The sequence below is a fragment of the Myxocyprinus asiaticus genome, chromosome 38, assembly GCF_019703515.2.
Source record: "Myxocyprinus asiaticus isolate MX2 ecotype Aquarium Trade chromosome 38, UBuf_Myxa_2, whole genome shotgun sequence".
Lineage (NCBI taxonomy): Eukaryota > Metazoa > Chordata > Actinopteri > Cypriniformes > Catostomidae > Myxocyprinus > Myxocyprinus asiaticus.
This window is the reverse complement of record NC_059381.1, coordinates 21,164,590-21,184,483: the sequence shown is the minus strand read 5'-3', so window position 1 is coordinate 21,184,483 and position 19,894 is coordinate 21,164,590. Positions and strand designations below refer to the sequence as shown.

The 19,894-nt window shown below is 36.2% G+C and overlaps 2 protein-coding genes across 4 annotated transcripts in view; both read left to right on the top strand.

The window, feature by feature from the left end:
* Positions 1–2,926, top strand: part of LOC127428608 (glutamate receptor 1-like) — a 126,394-nt gene extending 123,468 nt beyond the window's left edge. For 2 of the 3 annotated variants that reach the window (XM_051677047.1, XM_051677048.1), the window contains exon 16: positions 1,305–2,926. In XM_051677047.1, coding sequence (XP_051533007.1) covers positions 1,305–1,463 — 159 coding nt within the window. In that variant the 3' untranslated portion in view covers positions 1,464–2,926. The remainder of the gene's footprint in view (positions 1–1,304) is intronic. The other variant, XR_007895117.1, reaches the window with a different exon arrangement.
* Positions 2,927–12,883: 9,957 nt separating this feature from the next.
* nipal4 (NIPA like domain containing 4) lies at positions 12,884–19,223 on the top strand. The gene is made up of 6 exons (XM_051677049.1): positions 12,884–13,120; positions 13,578–13,841; positions 14,898–14,954; positions 15,045–15,135; positions 16,881–17,041; positions 17,413–19,223. The coding sequence occupies exons 1-6, from the start codon at positions 13,081–13,083 to the stop codon at positions 18,021–18,023; spliced, it is 1,224 nt and encodes a 407-aa protein (XP_051533009.1). The 5' UTR covers positions 12,884–13,080; the 3' UTR covers positions 18,024–19,223.
* Positions 19,224–19,894: the final 671 nt, after the last annotated feature.

The window sequence follows — 19,894 nt, the reverse complement described above, 5'->3', positions numbered from 1 at the left end:
GAAATACAACAAGCAAAGCTCGTTAAGTCTCAATACTACTCTTGATTTCTGATATATTTGATGTTTCATTAGGCCTATGACATATGCTTCACTTAAATTACACCCTGTTTGGCAAAATTACATGGGGAAATGTTTTATGTCCCAAAATTTACATTGTGAATGTGTGTTCCTTTGTACTCTGTGCATTTTTATATAACTTCCATTTTTTTAAGCTTGACTTGTATTATATGTTACAAGTTTATTTTATGGATGTTTATAAGAAGACATTGCTTTTGTAACTTGAATTAAAAGCAGGCCAAGACCACGTATAATGGTATATAATCACTTCATAAAGCCTTATGACTGTTGACACTATGCTGCTTTTACACGACAGCTCTTATATGATAACTTATTTATATTTATATACAGTACATTACATTACAGCTTCTTTGGATAAAATTGGGTGTTGATTGTGTTATAATGCATTATAGTCTTTAAGGTATGACTATGAATAGGTTGCATATTATAAATGTTTTATAATTGTAGTTACAATTATTTTTGGGAAGTTATAAAATACTACAAGGTGTATTAAGAGACATTATAAATGCATTATAATGCATTTATAATGCCATTATAATGCATTGTAAATATAGGCTTAATAGAAAGTGTTAGCAACTTAATTTCTTCTGCGGAACTCAAACAAAGATATTTTAAAGGATGAATGATGTGTTTTTGTCCATACTATTGTATCAAAGGGTTCAAAAATTTTCAATCCCCAAAAAAGACATAACGGCAGCATAAAAGTAACCGATATGACTCGAGTGGTTTAATCCATGCCTTCTGAAGAAGTATGACAGCTTTAGGTGAGAAAAATGTAATCCATATTCACCAAAAATCCTTACTTCTACTCAGTTCTTTTATGCATGCTCACGAGAGAGGCTCGTTCACATATCCTCATGCTTGACGCATACACGTTTGCATGTTCTTGCTAGAACTGCTGTTTATATCGTCCACTTGTCTGTTCTTACGAGTCGTATGGATGACTTTTTTTTGCTGCCTTTATGTCCTTTTTGGAATTTGAAAGTTTTGGACCTCATTGACATCATTTGGACAAAAACACCTCATATATTACATCCTTCAAAAAGGAAGAAAGTCATACAGGTTTGAGTTGGCATGAGGGTCAGTTAATAATAAGATAATTTTCATTCTTGGATAAACAATACCTTTTATATTTCCCCAGTCTTTCCAACAACATGCCAGTTTGTGTTGCAATGTCTTTTTGCAGTTGTCTCTGACCAGCTTCTTTGTGTTTTCCTTTCTCTTAGCAAATCATTGACGCAGCTATGTTAAGTTCTACACTGACCAGGATGGGTAGTGGAGGAGAGAACGGTCGTGTGATAGCCCATGACTTCCCCAAAGTGGCACAAACTCTGCCATGTATGAGCCAGGCTGCTGCCATTGGCCTCAGCACCACAGGGATGTAAATGGCCAACAGCATCTCCAAAATCAGGGGACATCAGAAGTCACGAGGGCTAAAAACAAACAATAGAGGGAGTGGGAAAGAAAGTGAGAGAGCACTGCAGCATACAGCTCACCTGCAACTGAAGAACTGCCAAATAGATTCATTGACAACACTGAACTTCACAAGAAATTAGATAATGATGGAGGAAAATTACTTTTCTAATAATATGATGTTTTTTTTTTCTGCTCCGGTGCAATAAGGAGACCATGTGTAAATGTTTTGTATGAAGCATCATTTTTGTGTACTTGAGAAAACTGAGAAAGCTTTTCCTCACTTTCACAAATTAGTGACAATTGAACTACACTGTCTCTTTATTATGTTGTTTTCCCCAACATTGTATCACATTCAGTCATGATGCACTTTGCATTGTCTTTGTTGCCTGCCTCATGACATATCTTTGTTCTTTCTACATTGTAAAAAAAATAATACAGGCAAAGGGATAGTTAACCCAAAAATGAGAATTCTGTCATAATTTACTCACCCTCATGTCGTTCCAACCCCCGTAAGACTTTCTGATGTGGAACACAAAAGGATAAATTTTAATGAACATTCTGGTTCATCTTCAATACAATGACTAAAAACAATGTTCATGAACGTGCAACAGACGTCAAGATTTTCACTAAAGCATGATATACAGTACATTTCAGGTTGTTTCTCACCAAAACCTATCATATGCCTTCAGAAGACTTGAAATATGATACACAAACCACATGAATTTTACTTTCAAGATACTTTCCTGTCCTTTTTTAAGCTTTAAAGTTGGTCCCAATCAACTGCCATTGTACTGAACACACAGAAAGAAATATTCAAAAAAATTTCTCCATTTGTGTTTCACATAAGAAAAAAAGTCATATGTGTTTGGAACAACGTGAGGGTAGGTATATTATGACAGAATTGTATTTTTTTTTTGTGAACTACTTTTGAGGAACTATTTCTACTGCACCTGACCCTTAAGAACTACTTTAATTGGTGTAACCTAATGTATTCTGGTTCATTCAGTCATAATAAATAACATTTTTGACTTGTATAAAAACCAGTTAAATTAGACGTAATCACATTAAGCACATTTTTTAGGCTACCTGACAAATCATTACAGTATGTGAGGAACATTTTACCTCAAATTGCTATATAACAGATATTCAAAAGTAACAAAATTACTAAATTAACATTTGTTTGAAATTCTCCTCTAAAAAAAAGAAGGGAAAGTGTGCTTCATCAGTGTGTCTACTCCGTTGTACAGTCTGCAAGTGTCTTCCGTTCCAACCGATTTGATTGGCGAGCCCCTCTTGGGAAGGAGAATTCTTCTATATGGAGGGAGAGACTGATTGCTAGTCCTGTCATAGTTACTGTAGCCCAAAGTCTCACCCTTCACTTATGAACACTTTGGATCACTCACCTGCTCCCTGTCCATGCTCACTGATAGAGTCTGAGATTGAAAAAAGAGAGCAAGGGGGAGAGAAAAGGGATGGAGGTTACAAATACACAGTTCCTCTTTTTGTGTTGCTTTTTTACTGTATTGTTGTTTTTATTGCCACTTCCAATCGTAGTGGTTCTCAACTGGTGGGTCCTAACCCAAAAATGGGATAACAGGTCTGTTATGAAGGGTTGCGGACATCAGGGAAGAAAAACATGCTAAATGCAAATAATGCAATGCAACTAATCATACTGTATAGGCTTATCAGCATCAACTCTACAGTATTTTGGTGCAAATTCTGTCTCTTGGTAATATGGCTAATACTGATATTTGGCCTAATGTTTTTTTTAGGGTTTTTTCTGCCCTTTTCTCCCCAATTTGGAATGCCCAATTCCCAATGCGCTCTAGGTCCTCGTGGTGGCGTAGTGACTCGCCTCAATCCGGGTGGCGGAGGATGAATCTCAGTTGCCTCCACGTCTGAGACTGTCAATCCACGCATCTTATCACGTGGCTTGTTGAGCGTTACCGCGGAGACATAGTGCGTGTGGAGGCTTCACGCTATTCTCCGCAGCATCCACGCACAACTCACCAAGAGCCCCACCGAGAGCGAGAACCACATTATAGCGACCACGAGGACGTTACCCCATGTGACTCTACCCTCCCTAGCAACCGGGCCAATTTGGTTGCTTAGGAGACCTGGCTGGAGTAACTCAGCACACCCTGGATTTGTACTTTAATGGGTCACCATTGTAAAATCTGCGTCCTAAACCACAACCAGTTAAGAACCTCTGCTTTTTTTGATACACTGGAAAATTACACTTCTGCTGTTGTTTATGCTTATCAAAATTGTCCTTCACAGCCAATGCTGTGCTAGGTAATTTACTCAAAAAAGTAATCCACTTCAAATTACTTATTATTTCTATAAAAAATGTAATCTGATTACTTCATTGAAAAAGAATTACATTACAAATTATTTGACTTTTACGTTACTTCTAAATTACTTTTTACAAAAAAGTTTTTTTTTTTTTGCTAAACAAATTCAAAATAATGTCTTTATTTCCTCCTTGTTCACTGTCATATACAAGTCACACTCAGCACCATGTTTCTACATTACAGTGACATATGAGGGGGCGTACGCCCTTCAGCTGTTTCAGAAATGCAAACTGACATACATATGAACATAAGTCGTGTTTTAAATTCTACATAAATAATACTGTTTTAGAAATGTGTAACCTAAGTAATGTACTAAAAAGTAACTTAATTGAAGTCAGTAACTGTAATCTGATTACTAGAACTTAAAATGTAATGTGTTACGTTACGTTTTTTACTTTAAAAGTAACTCGATTACAGTAATTACTTTTTAATCAGATTACACCCAACACTGATAATTTAGCATATTGTTGGCCTCGTGGAAATATTTATACATTTAATTTTTATTTCATTTCACAGAATTCACAAAATTTTTATTACCTTTGTACAATAAACAATTTTTGTACTTTAATGGGTCACCATTGTAAAATCTGGGTCCTAAAGCACAACCAGTTAAGAACCTCTGCTTTACATTGTACACTTTCTGTTTAAGTAGCTGATGATTAGTACATTGTTCCCACACTGAAATGCTAATGAGGTCTGAGCACACAGATGTGAAATAACAAACAGAGTTTAGAGGGAGTACATAGGAGACCTCTCCATCCACTTTCAACACTTAGATATTCTGTTTGCAATATTGTCACTGTAATGACAGTTAAGATATTGTTAGTGTAAACAATTCCATGCAAAGTATTTTATGGAAATCTGCCTAATAGCTGACACAAGGACAAAAACATAAATTGCTCATGCTGTGAGATTTATAGGGTGATTTAATAGCCTGATTCTAAAAGTACATTTGAGAGGAACAAAGCACAGTGGCAATAGGCAGCTTACAGTATTTGTTTGTCTGTTGCTGCAGTCATTGCTTTATGCTCCAATAAAATGGACACACTTTTGGATACATACACGGGCAACATATGATGTCATTAACAAACAATGATGCTCTAGGATTCTGCTCAAAAGTATTGCATATTAAGCTGAGACTCGTCACTTTTTTTATTTTGAGGTGCCACATTGGGCCTTGTGTTTCTCTGATGAATGCATTGATTCAAGCACAGAATGTGAGATTAATCAGTGACACAGTCAGACAACATCTGCTATTGAGAACTTTAATGGACCTGATCATCAGGTAAGGAAGAGCACAGAGGTAAAACTGAATGCAAATACTCTGTTAAAGCACAAGATCTTAATTCACCCATTCAGGAGAATGTTTTCTCACCAGTGAGTATTTGCCCAGGCTCTATGGTGAGCATTTCTCATCTTGTATCCTTCCTAAATACTTTGCCACAGCACAATGGAGAGAGAGAGCTTCAATGATTCTGTAATTTCTATTGCTGATTACATTTGTACAAAATAGAGATAGCAAAAGAAAGAGAATTAACCATAACATGATGTGGAACTTTTGTGCTAACAAAATGGTGCTTTGTGGCTTTTGTTTTGCATTCTATTGGTTATTTAATTAGTTTATTATATTTTGATTTATTTCTGGTCTTGTATTTAAAGTGGACTTCTGTATTTTAGATGTTTTTTTTTTTCTGCTGGTTGACACTTCTATGTTTATATTTCCTTTAGAAAGTGCTCTTTTTCACATTCACCTCACAAAATAAATTTTAGAAAACAGCAGCAAGATGTAACAGCAAGAAACCAGTGTGTTGACAAGGAGTATTCAGAAATAAACTTTTCTTACTGGGTTTTCACTTTCTGTCAAGTTCTATTTCTGCTTATTGAACTTTGTTTCATTGTTTTCTCTCTCTCTCTGTTTCCCTGTCCTCTTAAAGGAATACTTCACCCAAAAATTATAATTATAACCCTCATGTCGTCTCAAACTCGTATGACTTTTTTCTTCCGTTTAACACAAACGAAGATATTTTAATGGAGATATGATGTTTGTTTGTCCATACAATGCAAGTGAACGGTGACTGAAAATCAAGCTCCAAAAAGGACATAAAGGCAGCATAAAGATAATTCATCAGACTCCAGTGGTTTAATCCATGTGTTCTGTAGCAATCAAATTGGCTTTGGGTGAGAAGAAACTCATTATAATTCATTTTTGTCTGTACATCTTGCCGTTGCAGTCTCTAGGTACAATGATGAAGCTCAATTACACTTCCTAGCACCATCTAGTGCTCTGCGCACGTGTCAAGCACTAGGAAGTGTAATTGAGCTTGAAATCACGATTGTGTCTAGAGACTGCAATGGCAAGATATACACTCAAAAAGGAGTTATATTTTGGTCTGTTTTCACCCAAAACTGATTGGATTTCTTCAGAAGACATGGATTAAACCATTGGAGTCTTATAAATTATTTTATGCTGCCTTTATGTGCTTTTTGGAGCTTGAAAATTTGGTCACCATTCACTTTCATTATATGGACAAACAGACATCATATCTACAGAGCTGAGATATTCTTCTAAACATTTTTGTTTGTGTTCCGCGGAAGAAAGAAAGTCATGCGAGTTTAAGACAAAATAAGGGTGTGTAAATCATAAGAGTTATACTTTTTGGATGTTTATATGTTTTTCACCCAAAAATGAAAGTTCTGTCATCGTTTACTTGCCCTTATGACATTCCAAACCCATGTGATTCCAAGTCTTCTGAAGCTATACAATAGCTTTGTGTGACAAACAGACCGAATTTAAGTCATTATTTACTGAAAATATTCCCCTCCACCACAGCTCTCAAATCGAATTTGTGTTTGTGTTTATTCAAATAAGGCATTTCACGAGTTCACTGGTTCATATAGTCCTGCTGTCCATGATGGAGGGGCTCAAGCACAATCTGACTAAAGCAAGGAATAGAAAGTACATTTTTGAAATAATAATTGGTATAGGCATAATGAAATAAACATTTGGAGATGGGGAGGTGGTGGGACTCTGGAAGAATTGTCACCAGATTGGGGGAGGCAGCTGTTATATATATCCTTGGGATATGATTGGCAGGTCTAGATGAGCAACCTCCTCCCGAACCTACGTTTGCAACTTCATTTCAAAATACATTGCACCAGGTTTGATGTAAGTGATGGTTCTGACATGTCTCATAACCGATTGCAACATGCCATATTTGAATACGGTATTGCAGAGGTTCAAATGAGATTTGAGAGTTATTTAGGAGGGCAAGATTTTCATTTTCACTTAAATTTCAGTCTGTTTGTCCAAAAGACTAAATAAAGACTAAATAAAATACACAAGTCGTATGGAATACTGTTATGATTCTTTTATGGTGTTTTATGTAATTCATGGACATTCTGCCTAACATCTCCCATTTGGGTTCCACAGAAGGAAGACAGTCATATGGGTCTGGAACAATAGGAGGGTGAGTAAATGATTACAGACCTTTTATTTTTGGGTGAATTATTCCTTTAAGACTAGATAGTACCAGTGATCATGGTTATGCAAATCTCTTACCATCATTTACATTGTGTTACTTCCCTGTTTTCCTGCTCAACCTCACTGTAGAACAGATGAATTTATGCCCATGACTGAGCTGCTCTAATGTAAAACATCTAATTCGTGGAACCTCTGAACTGTGTTAGCTCTTCCTATTGGCTTTCAGAGCACGGTATCGATCTTGATAAATGCCACATTTGTTCTCCTCTTATTTCCCCTAAAGGCCTGGCCTTTCAGTCACTCACTTCCAGAATGGAGAAATAGCTTGTGCTCAAGTCTATCACAGAAGTGCCAGAGGCTTTCATCTGTTTGCAAAGTGTTCAGAAATGCAGCACTATCTGGAGTCAGCTAATTGTTTGCCAGAAGGTTTGCACTGATCTCTGAGAGCATGAAAATGCTCTACCTTAAGCTGAAAAGATTTGTTGTGATGCAATACAATTGTAAATCCCAAATTCCATCCACTTTTACCTGGGTTTTTCATAAAGCTTTATAGGTGCCTAAATTTAAGACCCAAATTGAGTTAAACCTTTTATCTCTGACTTACAAAACAAAAGACTTGGACATGTCTTCACGGATTTAGATTTGTGCTGCATCCAAATATCCATAATTCCCAACTAAATTGTATGCTAGTGGAGTAGTATGTCCGAATCCTCCGAATACATATAACTGTAAGTGGGAAATCCCCATATGGCCTACTATTTCCGGTGAGATTCTGAAGTGTGGATCGACTGGACACTTATATCCCATAATCCCCTTGGGAGATTGGGAGATGAGTTACATCTTTGTATTGGAAACGCACCCCAGGACAACAAAGTCGAAGCAGTTTTTATGACAGGCTGACATCTCACTAGGTTCTTCATTATTCTGTAAGCAAACGCTCAAGCCTAATTTTGTCAGTTTCTCTAAAATGGTTCCCATGCCAACCAAAGCAATTCCATGCCTTAACTACAACTTCGGAGAGTGCCTCAATCCTACCAACTTCAGCGAAGACGCTGTCCGTAAGCTGTTTTTCATTTCATTTTTTTCTCCCTCTTGTCGTATTCAAGCTGGCAGAGCTCCTTAAATGTAAATTAGTTATAGGAAGCTAAGTGGAATTTAAAAAAACGTGCACACTAATATCAGGGTCTCCAGCCTCAGCATGTTTAATAATGATCATTCAGGAAGGATGCAGTGCATTTGAAGATAAAAGGCTTAATTATAACATCTAACATAAGAGCATGCAACTCACCAGCACACAGGCAAATGGTAATAGAGCAGTTTTATACATGCATAATAATCGCCTACAGACATCATAGCTCCTGGGGCCGATTGCATAAACATAACCATTAACTTAAGACTGCGTCTAACAATTAGTTTGGCTAGCTAAAGACGCCATAGAAAGCCTGTTGCATAAAACGAGCTCACAGTTGTCTTTAGTAAGACAGTCTAATTTGCAATGCATTGTGGGAAATATAAGACACTGAACAGCTTTAAAAAAATGGCTGACAGTGGATGCTCAATACATTCATTCGCTGAAAATATTTGCTTATTAGAGGACTACAGTGCTTCAAAATTGATTCTGATGAACAAATTTTGTGATTTTAACCCAAATATTAAAAAACACATTACATTTTGTTACCATCGTTGAAGTCAAAGTCTTCTACAAAGTCTCAACTCAAGCACCTTTCAGCCTCAACTTAAGCCCCCACTGGCTCAGCTGACAGTTATTTACCATGGCAACATAGAATGTAAACAAAAGTTTGCCTAGGGGGTCTACTTTTTTCTTTTTTTATCCCCTTTTCTCCCAATTTGGAATGGCCAATTCCCAATAGTTAGTAGGTCCTCGTGGTGGCTTGGTTACTCGCCTCAATCCGGGTGGCGGAGGACACCGCTTCTGAGACAGTCAATCCGCGCATCTTATCATGTGGCTCGTTGTGCATGACACCGTGGAGTCTCACAGCACGTGGAGGCTCATGCTACTCTCCGCGAGCCACACAACTTACTACACGCCCCATTGAGAGTGAGCACCACTAATCGCGACCGCGAGGAGGTTACCCCATGTGACTCTACCCTCCCTAGCAACCGAGCCAATTTGGTTGCTTTGGAGACCTGGTTGGAGTCACTCAGCACACCCTGGATTCAAACTCATGACTCCAGGGGTGGAAGTCAGCGTCAATACTCGTTGAGCTACCCAGACCCCCCAGGGGTCTACTGTCTTACATTTTAGTCTTAAATTAGACTGATCTAAGTTTTTATGCAACTGACTGAAAGAATTAAGACCAACGTTTTAGACGACTAACTAGTAAGACTAGTCTAAAACAGTTTTATGCAACTGGCCAATGCACTGAGGCCTGTTATCTCTGGCAATTGAAATGACCATAATTTGGATAGTGCCTGTGTCATTAATGATTTTAATTAATATTGATTGACATTGCCATTTGACCCGTTAATAATAACTTTTGCCCGTGCAGTTTGGTTATTGAAATTATGTTTACTTATCTGTTCCCTACATAAAAGTGTAGCTGTATGAATTGTTTTTCAGAGCTTGTGTGGGAGGCAAGAGTAGGGCTCCATTTTGAATGATCATGGTAATTAGTGCGACACACACACTGAACAAAAGGCATCTTGAAAATAGACCATGCAAAGACAAGTTGAAGTGGTGAATTACTATGAGTGACATATTCTTCCTTTATCTATCTATCTCTCTGTGTGTCCTGTTTCAGTTGACATCTGACATTTTCTTCTTTCTGGGGCATGAATTGATAATGATGAAGCTGTGTTGGGTTTTTGGACAAACCTACACAACTCTATATCAGAAGGATTTGTTGCAGTTGTTGAATAAATAAAATAACAGGCTTACAGGCTCAAGCAACTATTTGGGCACAGTGAACGAGGAGAGAGAACTGTCCTGGCCTTTTATCTTTAACAATAGAAACTGTGGTTAGTTGACCCTCTTTAACCCTTTTCTGCACTCTAATGAAGTGAAAATGTATTTTCGCTCCTTCTTTTATCCATGCAATCACATTGGAAAATCTGTTTTGGTGGAATGGGTGCTTAGCCAAGCACAACAAAACTCCAATTCCACCCAGTGTGCCGTTCAAAATTGGTATAGCTAGAAGAGAACATCTCAACAAAAAGCCAAACTTTGTCACCTGGTTTGAGTTAAAAAAATATATATATTTTTTTTACAACATACTAGTTAAAGATAAGAGTTGAATCTGGGGGAATGTTGTTCTGTCTATTGGTCTGCAGTGACATCAACTGGACACTTATAGAATTGTCCTCTAATAGTAGGCCTACAGTATTTCCTTTCTTGGAATTTTTCACCTGGTTGGGTTTTAACCCAGCCCCCTCTTTCATTACAGTTATTGTTTGCCCATTCCTTTCTTTATAAAGGGTGAATGGTCAGGAAATCTTCTGTGCCACTTAAAGGAATATTCCTGGATCATTACAAGTTCATCTCAATTGACAGCATTTGTGGCATAATGTTTAATACAACAAAAATAAATTAATACTGGTCCCTCCTTTTCTTTAAAAAAAAAAGCAAAAATTTGGGTTCCAGTGAGGCACTTACAATGGAAGTGAATGGGGCCAATCCGTAAATGTTAAACTATTCACTGTTTCAAAAGTATAGCCAAAAGACATAAACAATATGCATGTTTACATGATTTTAGTGTGATGAAATCACTTGCGTACTTTTTCTGTGTACAGTTATATCCAGTTTTACAACTTTGTTGCCATGATGACATAACGCTGTAAATACTAAAATCCTAAAATGACCGTAAAAATAACAATTTAAACAACTTTACAGTTCAAATAATACACAAGTTTTAACAGAGAATTTAATGTAAGTGTTTTTGTAAAATTATAAGCTTCACATTTCTGCCTTTAATAATTGGCCCCATTCACTTCTATTGTAAGTGCCACACTGTAACTGATTTTTGCTTTTTTAAAGAAAAGGAGGGACGACCCTAAATTGTTTTTTTGTGGTAATCAGCAGTATGCCACAAATGCTGTCGATTTAGCTTAACTTGTATTTCCAACCACGTACTTCATACTCATCTTAATATTTAAAATTTCATAACAGCAATATACTCGACAAAACAGCATGCTATGTTGCACAATCCATTTAACCAAATGATATTCAGTGGAACATGTGTTTATGCAGCCAGTGTCAAGGGACTTTTGTGCAACTTGGTAACTAGTCTCTAGGCTGTCTGCAAGGGCCCCAGCAGCTCTATTTAAAAACGGATTTTGACACACACGAGTTCAACAAAATAACTGCAATAAATCTTGTTCTAACAGGTGACACCAGCTGTGTTACTTCAATGTTTGGGATTCAATAATTGTTCAGATTGATTTGTGTAGGCCTGGACAGTGTTGGGTATATCCAATTATAAAGTAATTTGTTACTGTAATCTAATTACGTTGTCAAAAATAATGTAACAAATTACATTTTGAATTCTTGTAATCAGATTAGTTACTGACTTGCAATTAAAGTAATTACTTTTAAGTACATTACTTGTGCTAAAGTAATATGCATAATACATTTAAAATATTAATTGTACATCTGTTAGCATTAGGGTGTGCGACAATGAATGAGGAGGAAATATAGACATTTTGAATAGAGCGGAAAACCAAAAACCTTTCTAGGAAAAGTGCTTTAGATAGTAACGTAAAAGTAAAATAATTAGTAATGTGATTACTTTTTAGATTAAGTAATCAGTTAAGTAATATGATTACATTTTTGTCATTAGTAATTTACCCAACACTGGGCCTGGATATGCCAAAACATATAGTTATTTTAAGTCATATTTGTCAGAATAGAATCAAGCACAAGAACAACACAGTTAAAAAACATCAAAAAACATCAAAAATCAGGAAGATAAAAGTTTCGGCCCACTGATCAGAATTAAGATTGTGTTGTACAATTTAAGCATGTCTTGCCTCATCCCTTAAACCCGTTAAGCCAAACTGGTTCTCCAGCTTTCTTTGGGAACCTTGTGATGTCATGCAACACAACCAAAGTATCAGGTGTCGGCAGGTTATGGCAGTAATGATGAAATAATAATGAAGGCTGATTGTAACAGCATTGACATGAAAGAAAAAATGATGTCCATTAAAAAAATCTAACAAAGGCCTAATAATGAACTAAATCTGTGTCACTAATCCTTATCCTTCAATAGTAGTTGATATTGCAATTGAAGTGCACCTTTCTTGTTCGAATTATGTTGTATTAAAAGGCAGCTCGTGAAACTAATACGGAATTATTATATTTTTGTGTGCCAAAACTCACTGTTTCCTCCCCTGCGTTAATCATAATATAAACACTTTGTTTAATTAGGAAGTTTTAAGTTCTGCTTATTGTGTTACATGAAAGGTCATTATCCCTCCTAACAACGACTTGTTTGTTATTCCGCATGCTGAGTAAATCGAGAGCCCCATTGTCCTCGGGCGTGGCAGTAGATACCTGCTTTGCGCGTGACCGTGTTCGCGTGCACTCGCTCAACAGGTAGCTATCTATTGACACTGTGGTGTTTACAGTGTGAAGTTACGCGCGCGGATGGCACTGATGCAAAACGTTTATTAGGACAGTTGCAAATGTGCAAAAAATATCTTGCAGATTATTAAAAAACAATAACATTTAGTTTTGTTTTTAAATGGCTTCATTTCGATAAGTTCTACCCGTCGTTTGGAGAAGTGTGAAATACAATGAAAGACATATATCTGCCATCCGATTCATGTATAAATGGTAAGAGGTTTTGTTATTTCTTTTTTCATTTACGACTTTATAACAAAAGGGTTTGGCTCGTGAATGTGTGTCTAATGTGAGAGCTCAGAGTTGGTTTTGTTGGGGTGATATTTGGTCTCAGTAGTCTATTTGTAATTGTTGCACACTACACTTGATTTGGATTATGTTGGGCTATTGTGGAAAGGATGACATCATGTTTGTTTCTATATCTAGTATACAGTTTGTTTAAAGGACAATCATTTCTCATTGTATGTCTGAGGTTAATTGACACCTATGTTCTTTTGTTTTGTTTGATAACACTAGAATTTCAAAGCTTAAAAGTTCTAAAAAAGGGTGTTTGTTTTTCATGTGAACAATCTGTTATGAAAATGAGAGTGTGTTGGTAATCTGGGTTATTCCAGTATAATATTATTTGACATTTTTAACATAGCTACTGTTCCTCTCTTCTTTTGCCCAGGCTCAGTCATAAGAATTTTCTGTCCCACGTCTACCTCTGTTTGTATTTTTGACACGGGACTTGGAAACACATCTTTTAGTGAAGGCCACTCCAATGTAAACTCTACAGTCAAAAAAGTAGCACTAGCCATCGACAAATGGAGCAACTACAATTTCTGGACCGGCTTGACACTGGCCATACTCTCATCTTTCCTGATAGGAGGAAGTGTTATTCTGAAAAAGAAGGCACTGCTGCGTCTGGCCAACACTGGGGAGATGAGGGCAGGTCAGGTCATTTACATCAATATTTACATAATAGAATAGGATCCATTTAGTCAATCTAAAAAGGACTTTAATTTCTCTTTACAGACTGAATCAAACTCTGTAAAAAAATAATACTTATTTAATGTTGATATTTGTCATTTGTTTTATTTTTAAAGTGAGTGTGACCAGTCACATAAATGTGGGTATTTGGATTTAATGCTAATTAACCATTATTAACCAGTCTTGTTTTCCAATAAAAATGTCTAAACATCCTCGAGAAAACATACATTTGAGAGGCAAAATTGCACAAGATACTTTCATAGAGTGTATCTTGAATTAAGTTGATGTTACCCTATTAGCAAACTGTTTTCTTTTTTTGTTTGTTTTGTTAGTCGAAATCTAACAAAATTTTATGAGGTATATCCAGGGATGGGCAGTTTTTCAGATACATGTATTTGAAGTACAAAATACTATTTTTAAGTCTTTGAAAAAATCAAATGTCATTTGTATCTAAATACATTTAAGTTTGGTATTCATGTCAGTGTAAAAATGTAATGGATTTTGGAAGTAGGCCTACATGAACTTCCAACATACATGTTGTGTTGCAACTTTTTGGTACCACACCAAAATGTTCTTTGCATTCAGAATAGGTCTAGATGGATTTCAGCCTAATAGCGATACTTAATTGAATGGCCAATTTTACATGGAGGTATTTTATATTTTTATTTTAAATACATTTTCATGTATTTGTGCCCATCACTGGGTATATCCTTAAAAAAAATAAAAATAAAAAACTATGGCAATATAGTAAGAAAAATAGACTTAATTCAAGATATTCTTGCTTTTGAAATAAGAAGTAAATGTATTGATTTTTTTTTTAAGGATTTTTAGATATTTTTTACTGAAGAAAAAAAAAATGACAATAACACTGATTAAGATAATGAATATTTTTACTGTACTTGACTAAACATCAGTTGTGAAATTGGTTGAAACCAGTTCCCCTTTTTTAGGCTTAGCTTATGAGGATTCCGTCTCATTTTAATAAACTAAACTAAATATCTGAAAATACTTTGTTTAGCTGAGGGAGGCCATGGTTACCTCAAGGACTGGCTGTGGTGGGGTGGCCTTTTGACCAGTAAGTGCAATGCAATTGTAAATTATTCTGCTATGTTGACTCTAACAGACTCTGGTAACATCTTTTTTTTTTCTTTTTTTTTTTGCTTAGTGGGTGGAGGTGAGGCAGCAAACTTTGCTGCATACATGTTTGCTCCAGCCACGGTGGTAACACCATTAGGAGCTCTCAGTGTTCTTATCAGGTAACGTCACCACCCATGTTTACAGTCGGCAACAATTTGCTCCACATACTGCTATGTAAACTTTACAAGCCTGTGAAAGAGAGGATCAGTGTATGTTGAAATAAATATATTATTCAACTCATATGTGAGCATTCTGTACATCCTGAATTGCAATATGCTTTGTGCAATTAAAGAAAATCTGGCTGAGCTATACGGCTCAAGTAAGACCCATAATTACAAGTAGTTATGTTGTACAACTTTTTCTGTGTTTAGCAAGAATCTTATAAATGACTACATGTATATGTACTTGTTTGATACTTGCTGTTTCTTTTTTTTTTTTTTTCTAGAAGTCAAGAATGAGGCAAAAATATTCTTGTGAGCTTGATTATTTTAAGCTGAAGTGTGTAATTTATTCAATGTTAAAATATTTTCTCTGATCCCAACTTAGTAGAGGCAATTATAAGTAAGCCATTTGTAGGTTGATTTCCCTGGAAAGCATAAAGACTGTGGCTTTGTGGCACTATCAAAACATTGCTCTGTTTGTTTTAGCATACTGACCAACCAGACACAGCAACATTGTCTCAACCAATGGAATTAATTTGGGGTGGGACTATCTGTTCGCCCAACCAATGGAAAATGAGGGTAACCTATTTGAAAACAGTCATAATTTCTGTGAGACAAAGTATAAAGAAAGGACTTAAATATTGATCTTTTTCTCACCCACACTTATCATATCGCTTCTGAGCACATGGATTAAACCACTGGAGCCTTATGGATTACTTTTATGTGGCCTTTATGTGATTGTTGGAGCTGCAAAGGTCTGGTCACCATTCACTTGCATTGTAAGAACCTACAGAGCTGAAATATTCTTCTAAAAATCTTAGTTTGTGTTCTGCAGAATAAAAAAAATCATACACATCTGGGATGGCATGAGGGTTAGTAAATGGATTTTGGATGAACTATCCCTTTAAAGAGCACATTGTGGCAAAATCTTTGGCCAGACATCCAGACCAGTGTTATGAAAGTGCCACACTCTGTGCTAGACATCTTAAATTTCCATTAACACTTAAGTTTTTACATCTGCAGAAATAATCCATTGAAAATCCACTATCCCTTTAAATACAGCTTTAAGGACCCGCACACTTAGGCAACATCCACACTAATACTTTTTAATTTGAAAACGCATTGATTTTTATATGTTTACGCCTATCATAACCACTGGAATTGCATTTTCCTTCACCGAAATAGAGCACTTCGAAAACGATCTCCATTACTGCATACTTTGGATAATAATGACATTAGGAAAACAGATTAGTATGGATGTGGCAATAGTCACAGAATGTCTCCTATCATGTGTAATTATACAGACACAGTATACTGTATATCTACACAAAGCTGCATAGTCTTACAGAGGTCCAAATGATGTAGATACTCTGGCAGATGTCATCTTAGCAAACAGGTTGTTCAAAGAACACATCAATACATAATTTCAAGAAAAACAGTCACGCACATCATGAGATGATTATTATAAGCATATGCCACTCCTACACACCGATTCCCACCCAGGAAGTACTCAAGTCATAAGATCATAATTTACACAAACATTTAATGCTTCTTTAAATGCCAACTGTCCTTTTTTCAGTATGGTTTACTATGTATAAGAATGGCCCTTGGGTTATAGAAATAGCTTTTTGTGTTATTTCTGGGTTATTTATTAGAAGTAAATTAAAGGTACTAATGTTAATGTTTGTTTACTCTTATTTCAGTGCAGTGCTGTCCTCTCACTTGTTCGGAGAAACAATGAATCTTCTGGGAAAACTTGGCTGTATGCTCAGCATACTGGGAAGTACTATAATGGTTATACATGCACCTGAAGAGGAAGAGGTGACAACTCTTAAAGAAATGACATACAAATTGCTAGACCCTGGTTAGTACTATGAACAATTTAATTATTGTGTCTATCTAATCTTGGGACTCTTTTGTAATCGACATTTAGCCCAATTCTGAACTGAACTTAAAGGTATAGTTCACCCAAAAATGAAGATTCTGTCAAATAGGATGTTAAGCAGAATGTTTAGTCTCCGTCACCACTTTCATTTTATGGAAAAAGATGCAATGAAAGTGAATGATGACTTAGACTGTCATTCTGCCTCCCATCCACCTTTCATGGAAGAAAGTAATACTGGTTTGGCACAACATGAAGGTGAGTAAATGATGACAGAATTTACCATTTTCATTTTTGGGTGAACTATCACTTTAAATGCAGAAGCATTTACACATATTCTGCTTCTTCTGAAGGTTTTCTGGTGTTTGCCAGCATCCTGCTGGTAACTTGTTTGATCCTCATCTTCCATTTCTCTCCTCGCTTTGGTCAAACCAACATATTAATTTACATCAGCATCTGCTCTTTGCTCGGAGCATTTACTGTGTCCTCAGTCAAGGGCCTTGGCATTGCGATCCGCACCGCCTTCTCTGACCATTTTGTGGTCCGACACCCTCTCACCTGGATCCTTTTGCTTACCTTAATTGGATCCATCATCATCCAGGTCAACTATCTGAACAAGTCATTGGACACCTTCAATACGCTCCTGGTCTACCCCATCTACTATGTCTTCTTCACTACTGTTGTCCTGAGCACCTCCATAATTCTGTTTAAAGAGTGGGGAGCCATGTCAGGAGTAGATGTGGTGGGCACTATTGGGGGCTTCTTGGTGATAGTGATCGGAGTGAGCATGCTGCACCTCTTCAAAGATTTGGATGTGTGCTTTGAAGATTTGAGAAGCAACCTCTGTCAGCCATTAGGTCAGGAGAGCCCATCAAAGAGGGAGGACAAGCACATCCTCATTGAAAACATAGAGTGCCTGCCGCCCATGAGAGATGAAGGCCCTAGAGTTTTTATTATCAGCTGAGCAGTGCAGAATGGTCTGAATTTGCAAGCATGAATTATGGATTTTCAGTTTGTAGTTTTTACTATACTAATTTGTCATTTCCTCTGCTGAAGGCTGTTGTATTATGAGGCAGCAATTTGTATTGACTGCTGCTGAGTACCTTTCCTAATGAAGCAGAAATGTTCCTGTAACACAAGTTTGATGCATTGATGTGATTTATCTGCATTATTCTAAAATAAGCTTAAACAGAGAATCTTGACATATTTAAAGGAGCACTCAGTAATGTGTTCCTCGTTAAAAAAGTTTAACTCCTAAAGACATGAATTGTAATTTTGTAATATATGTAGGAAATCATGAGCACTCACATTACAATGAAGACTCCAGTCATATCACTGACATTATAAAAGCTGTTTTATTCTACATCGAGAGGGTCCGCACATGGGGGCTGCCATGTTAGAATCACATGACCAGCCAAATACTACTCGCTTAATATCAGTAACCATCCTGTTATTTGACACTTTCACTAATTGATTAAAGTAATCCTGGCTGACTGTGAATACTACATTTCTACAATGGCATCAGAAACTGAAAACTATTGATTTTAAATGATGCTGCATCCAAGCCACTAGGTGTCAGTGTAAGTCCAAGATGACACAAAGACAAAAGTTCCTGAGTGCACCTTTAATTTTGTAATTAGATGACATTTAGATGAGTCTTTAAGCCACTTTTGAATTTTTTTTAACCGAATTTATTAGATTAAAACAGCATATACAGTATGTGATGCGGAACTTCAAATCTGCTGCAGATGAATATCAGGCTAAGAATCTGCCAAAATTAAAATGCTTTGAACACATTTGTTTGTATTGTGTACAATACTTCATCTTTTTTCATCTTTTCCTTTCGTTTGTCATAATGTTTTTGTATGTAGGTTATTTTTCCAGAGAAATACTTTGAAATAGATTAGTGACGCAGAAACATTTATATCCACAGGTTTGATGACTCCCTTTTCTTTTTTTTCTTTTTTTTTTTTTTTTACATTTTGCTTCAGATATGATCTCCACGAGGACAGTCTATGATAGTTTGGTGCCTTAAAATGCCTTTCAAGTGAAAGATGTTTTTTTTCAAATGGTAAATAAAGAAATTAATATTTTATTATATTTTATACATTGCAATACATTGCATTTTGTCCTAAATTTATACTTTAAGGAATATTCCATGTTCAATTCAAGTTAAGCTCAATCGACAGCATTTGTGGCATAATGTTCATTACCACAAAAAATAATTTCCACCCATCCTTCCTTTTCTTTAAAAAAAGTAAAAATTGAGGTTACAGTGAGGCATTCACAGTGGAAGTGAAGGGGGCAAATTTCTGGAGGGTATAAAGGCAGAAATGTGAAGCTTAAAAGCACTTACATTAATTCTTCTGTTAAAACTCATTATTATTTGAGCTGTTAAGTTGTTTAAATCGTCATTTTTACAGTCGTTTTAGTGTTTGTTTACATTACATTATCATGGCAATGCTATAATTTTACACAGAAAAGATAAGTAGTTTTATCACACTAAAATCATGTTTACATGCTTATTGTTTGGGTTTTGTGGCTATACTTTTGAAATAATGAGGTTTTTTTTTTTTTTATGTTTACAGATTTGCACCATTCATTTCCATTGTAAGTAAAAAAAGCAAAAATCGAGGTTATAGTGAGGCACTTACAATGGAAGTGAATGGGGCCAATTTTTGGAGGGTTTAAAGGCACTTTTAAAACTCATGTATTATTTGAGCTGTAAAGTCGTTTACACCGTCATGTTTACAGCCGTTTTAGGGTTTGTTGACATTACATCGTCATGGCAACGAAGTTGTAAAATTGGCTATAAATGTACACAGAAATGGTTAG

Bases quoted from the DNA above. Each gene is read 5' to 3' on its own strand.
- nipal4 (XM_051677049.1), top strand. From the start codon at position 13,081: ATGAAAGACATATATCTGCCATCCGATTCATGTATAAATG. The intron at 14,955-15,044 runs GTAAGTGCAATG...TTTTTTGCTTAG, and splicing joins GTGGGGTGGCCTTTTGACCA to TGGGTGGAGGTGAGGCAGCA. The intron at 17,042-17,412 runs GTTAGTACTATG...CTTCTTCTGAAG, and splicing joins ATACAAATTGCTAGACCCTG to GTTTTCTGGTGTTTGCCAGC.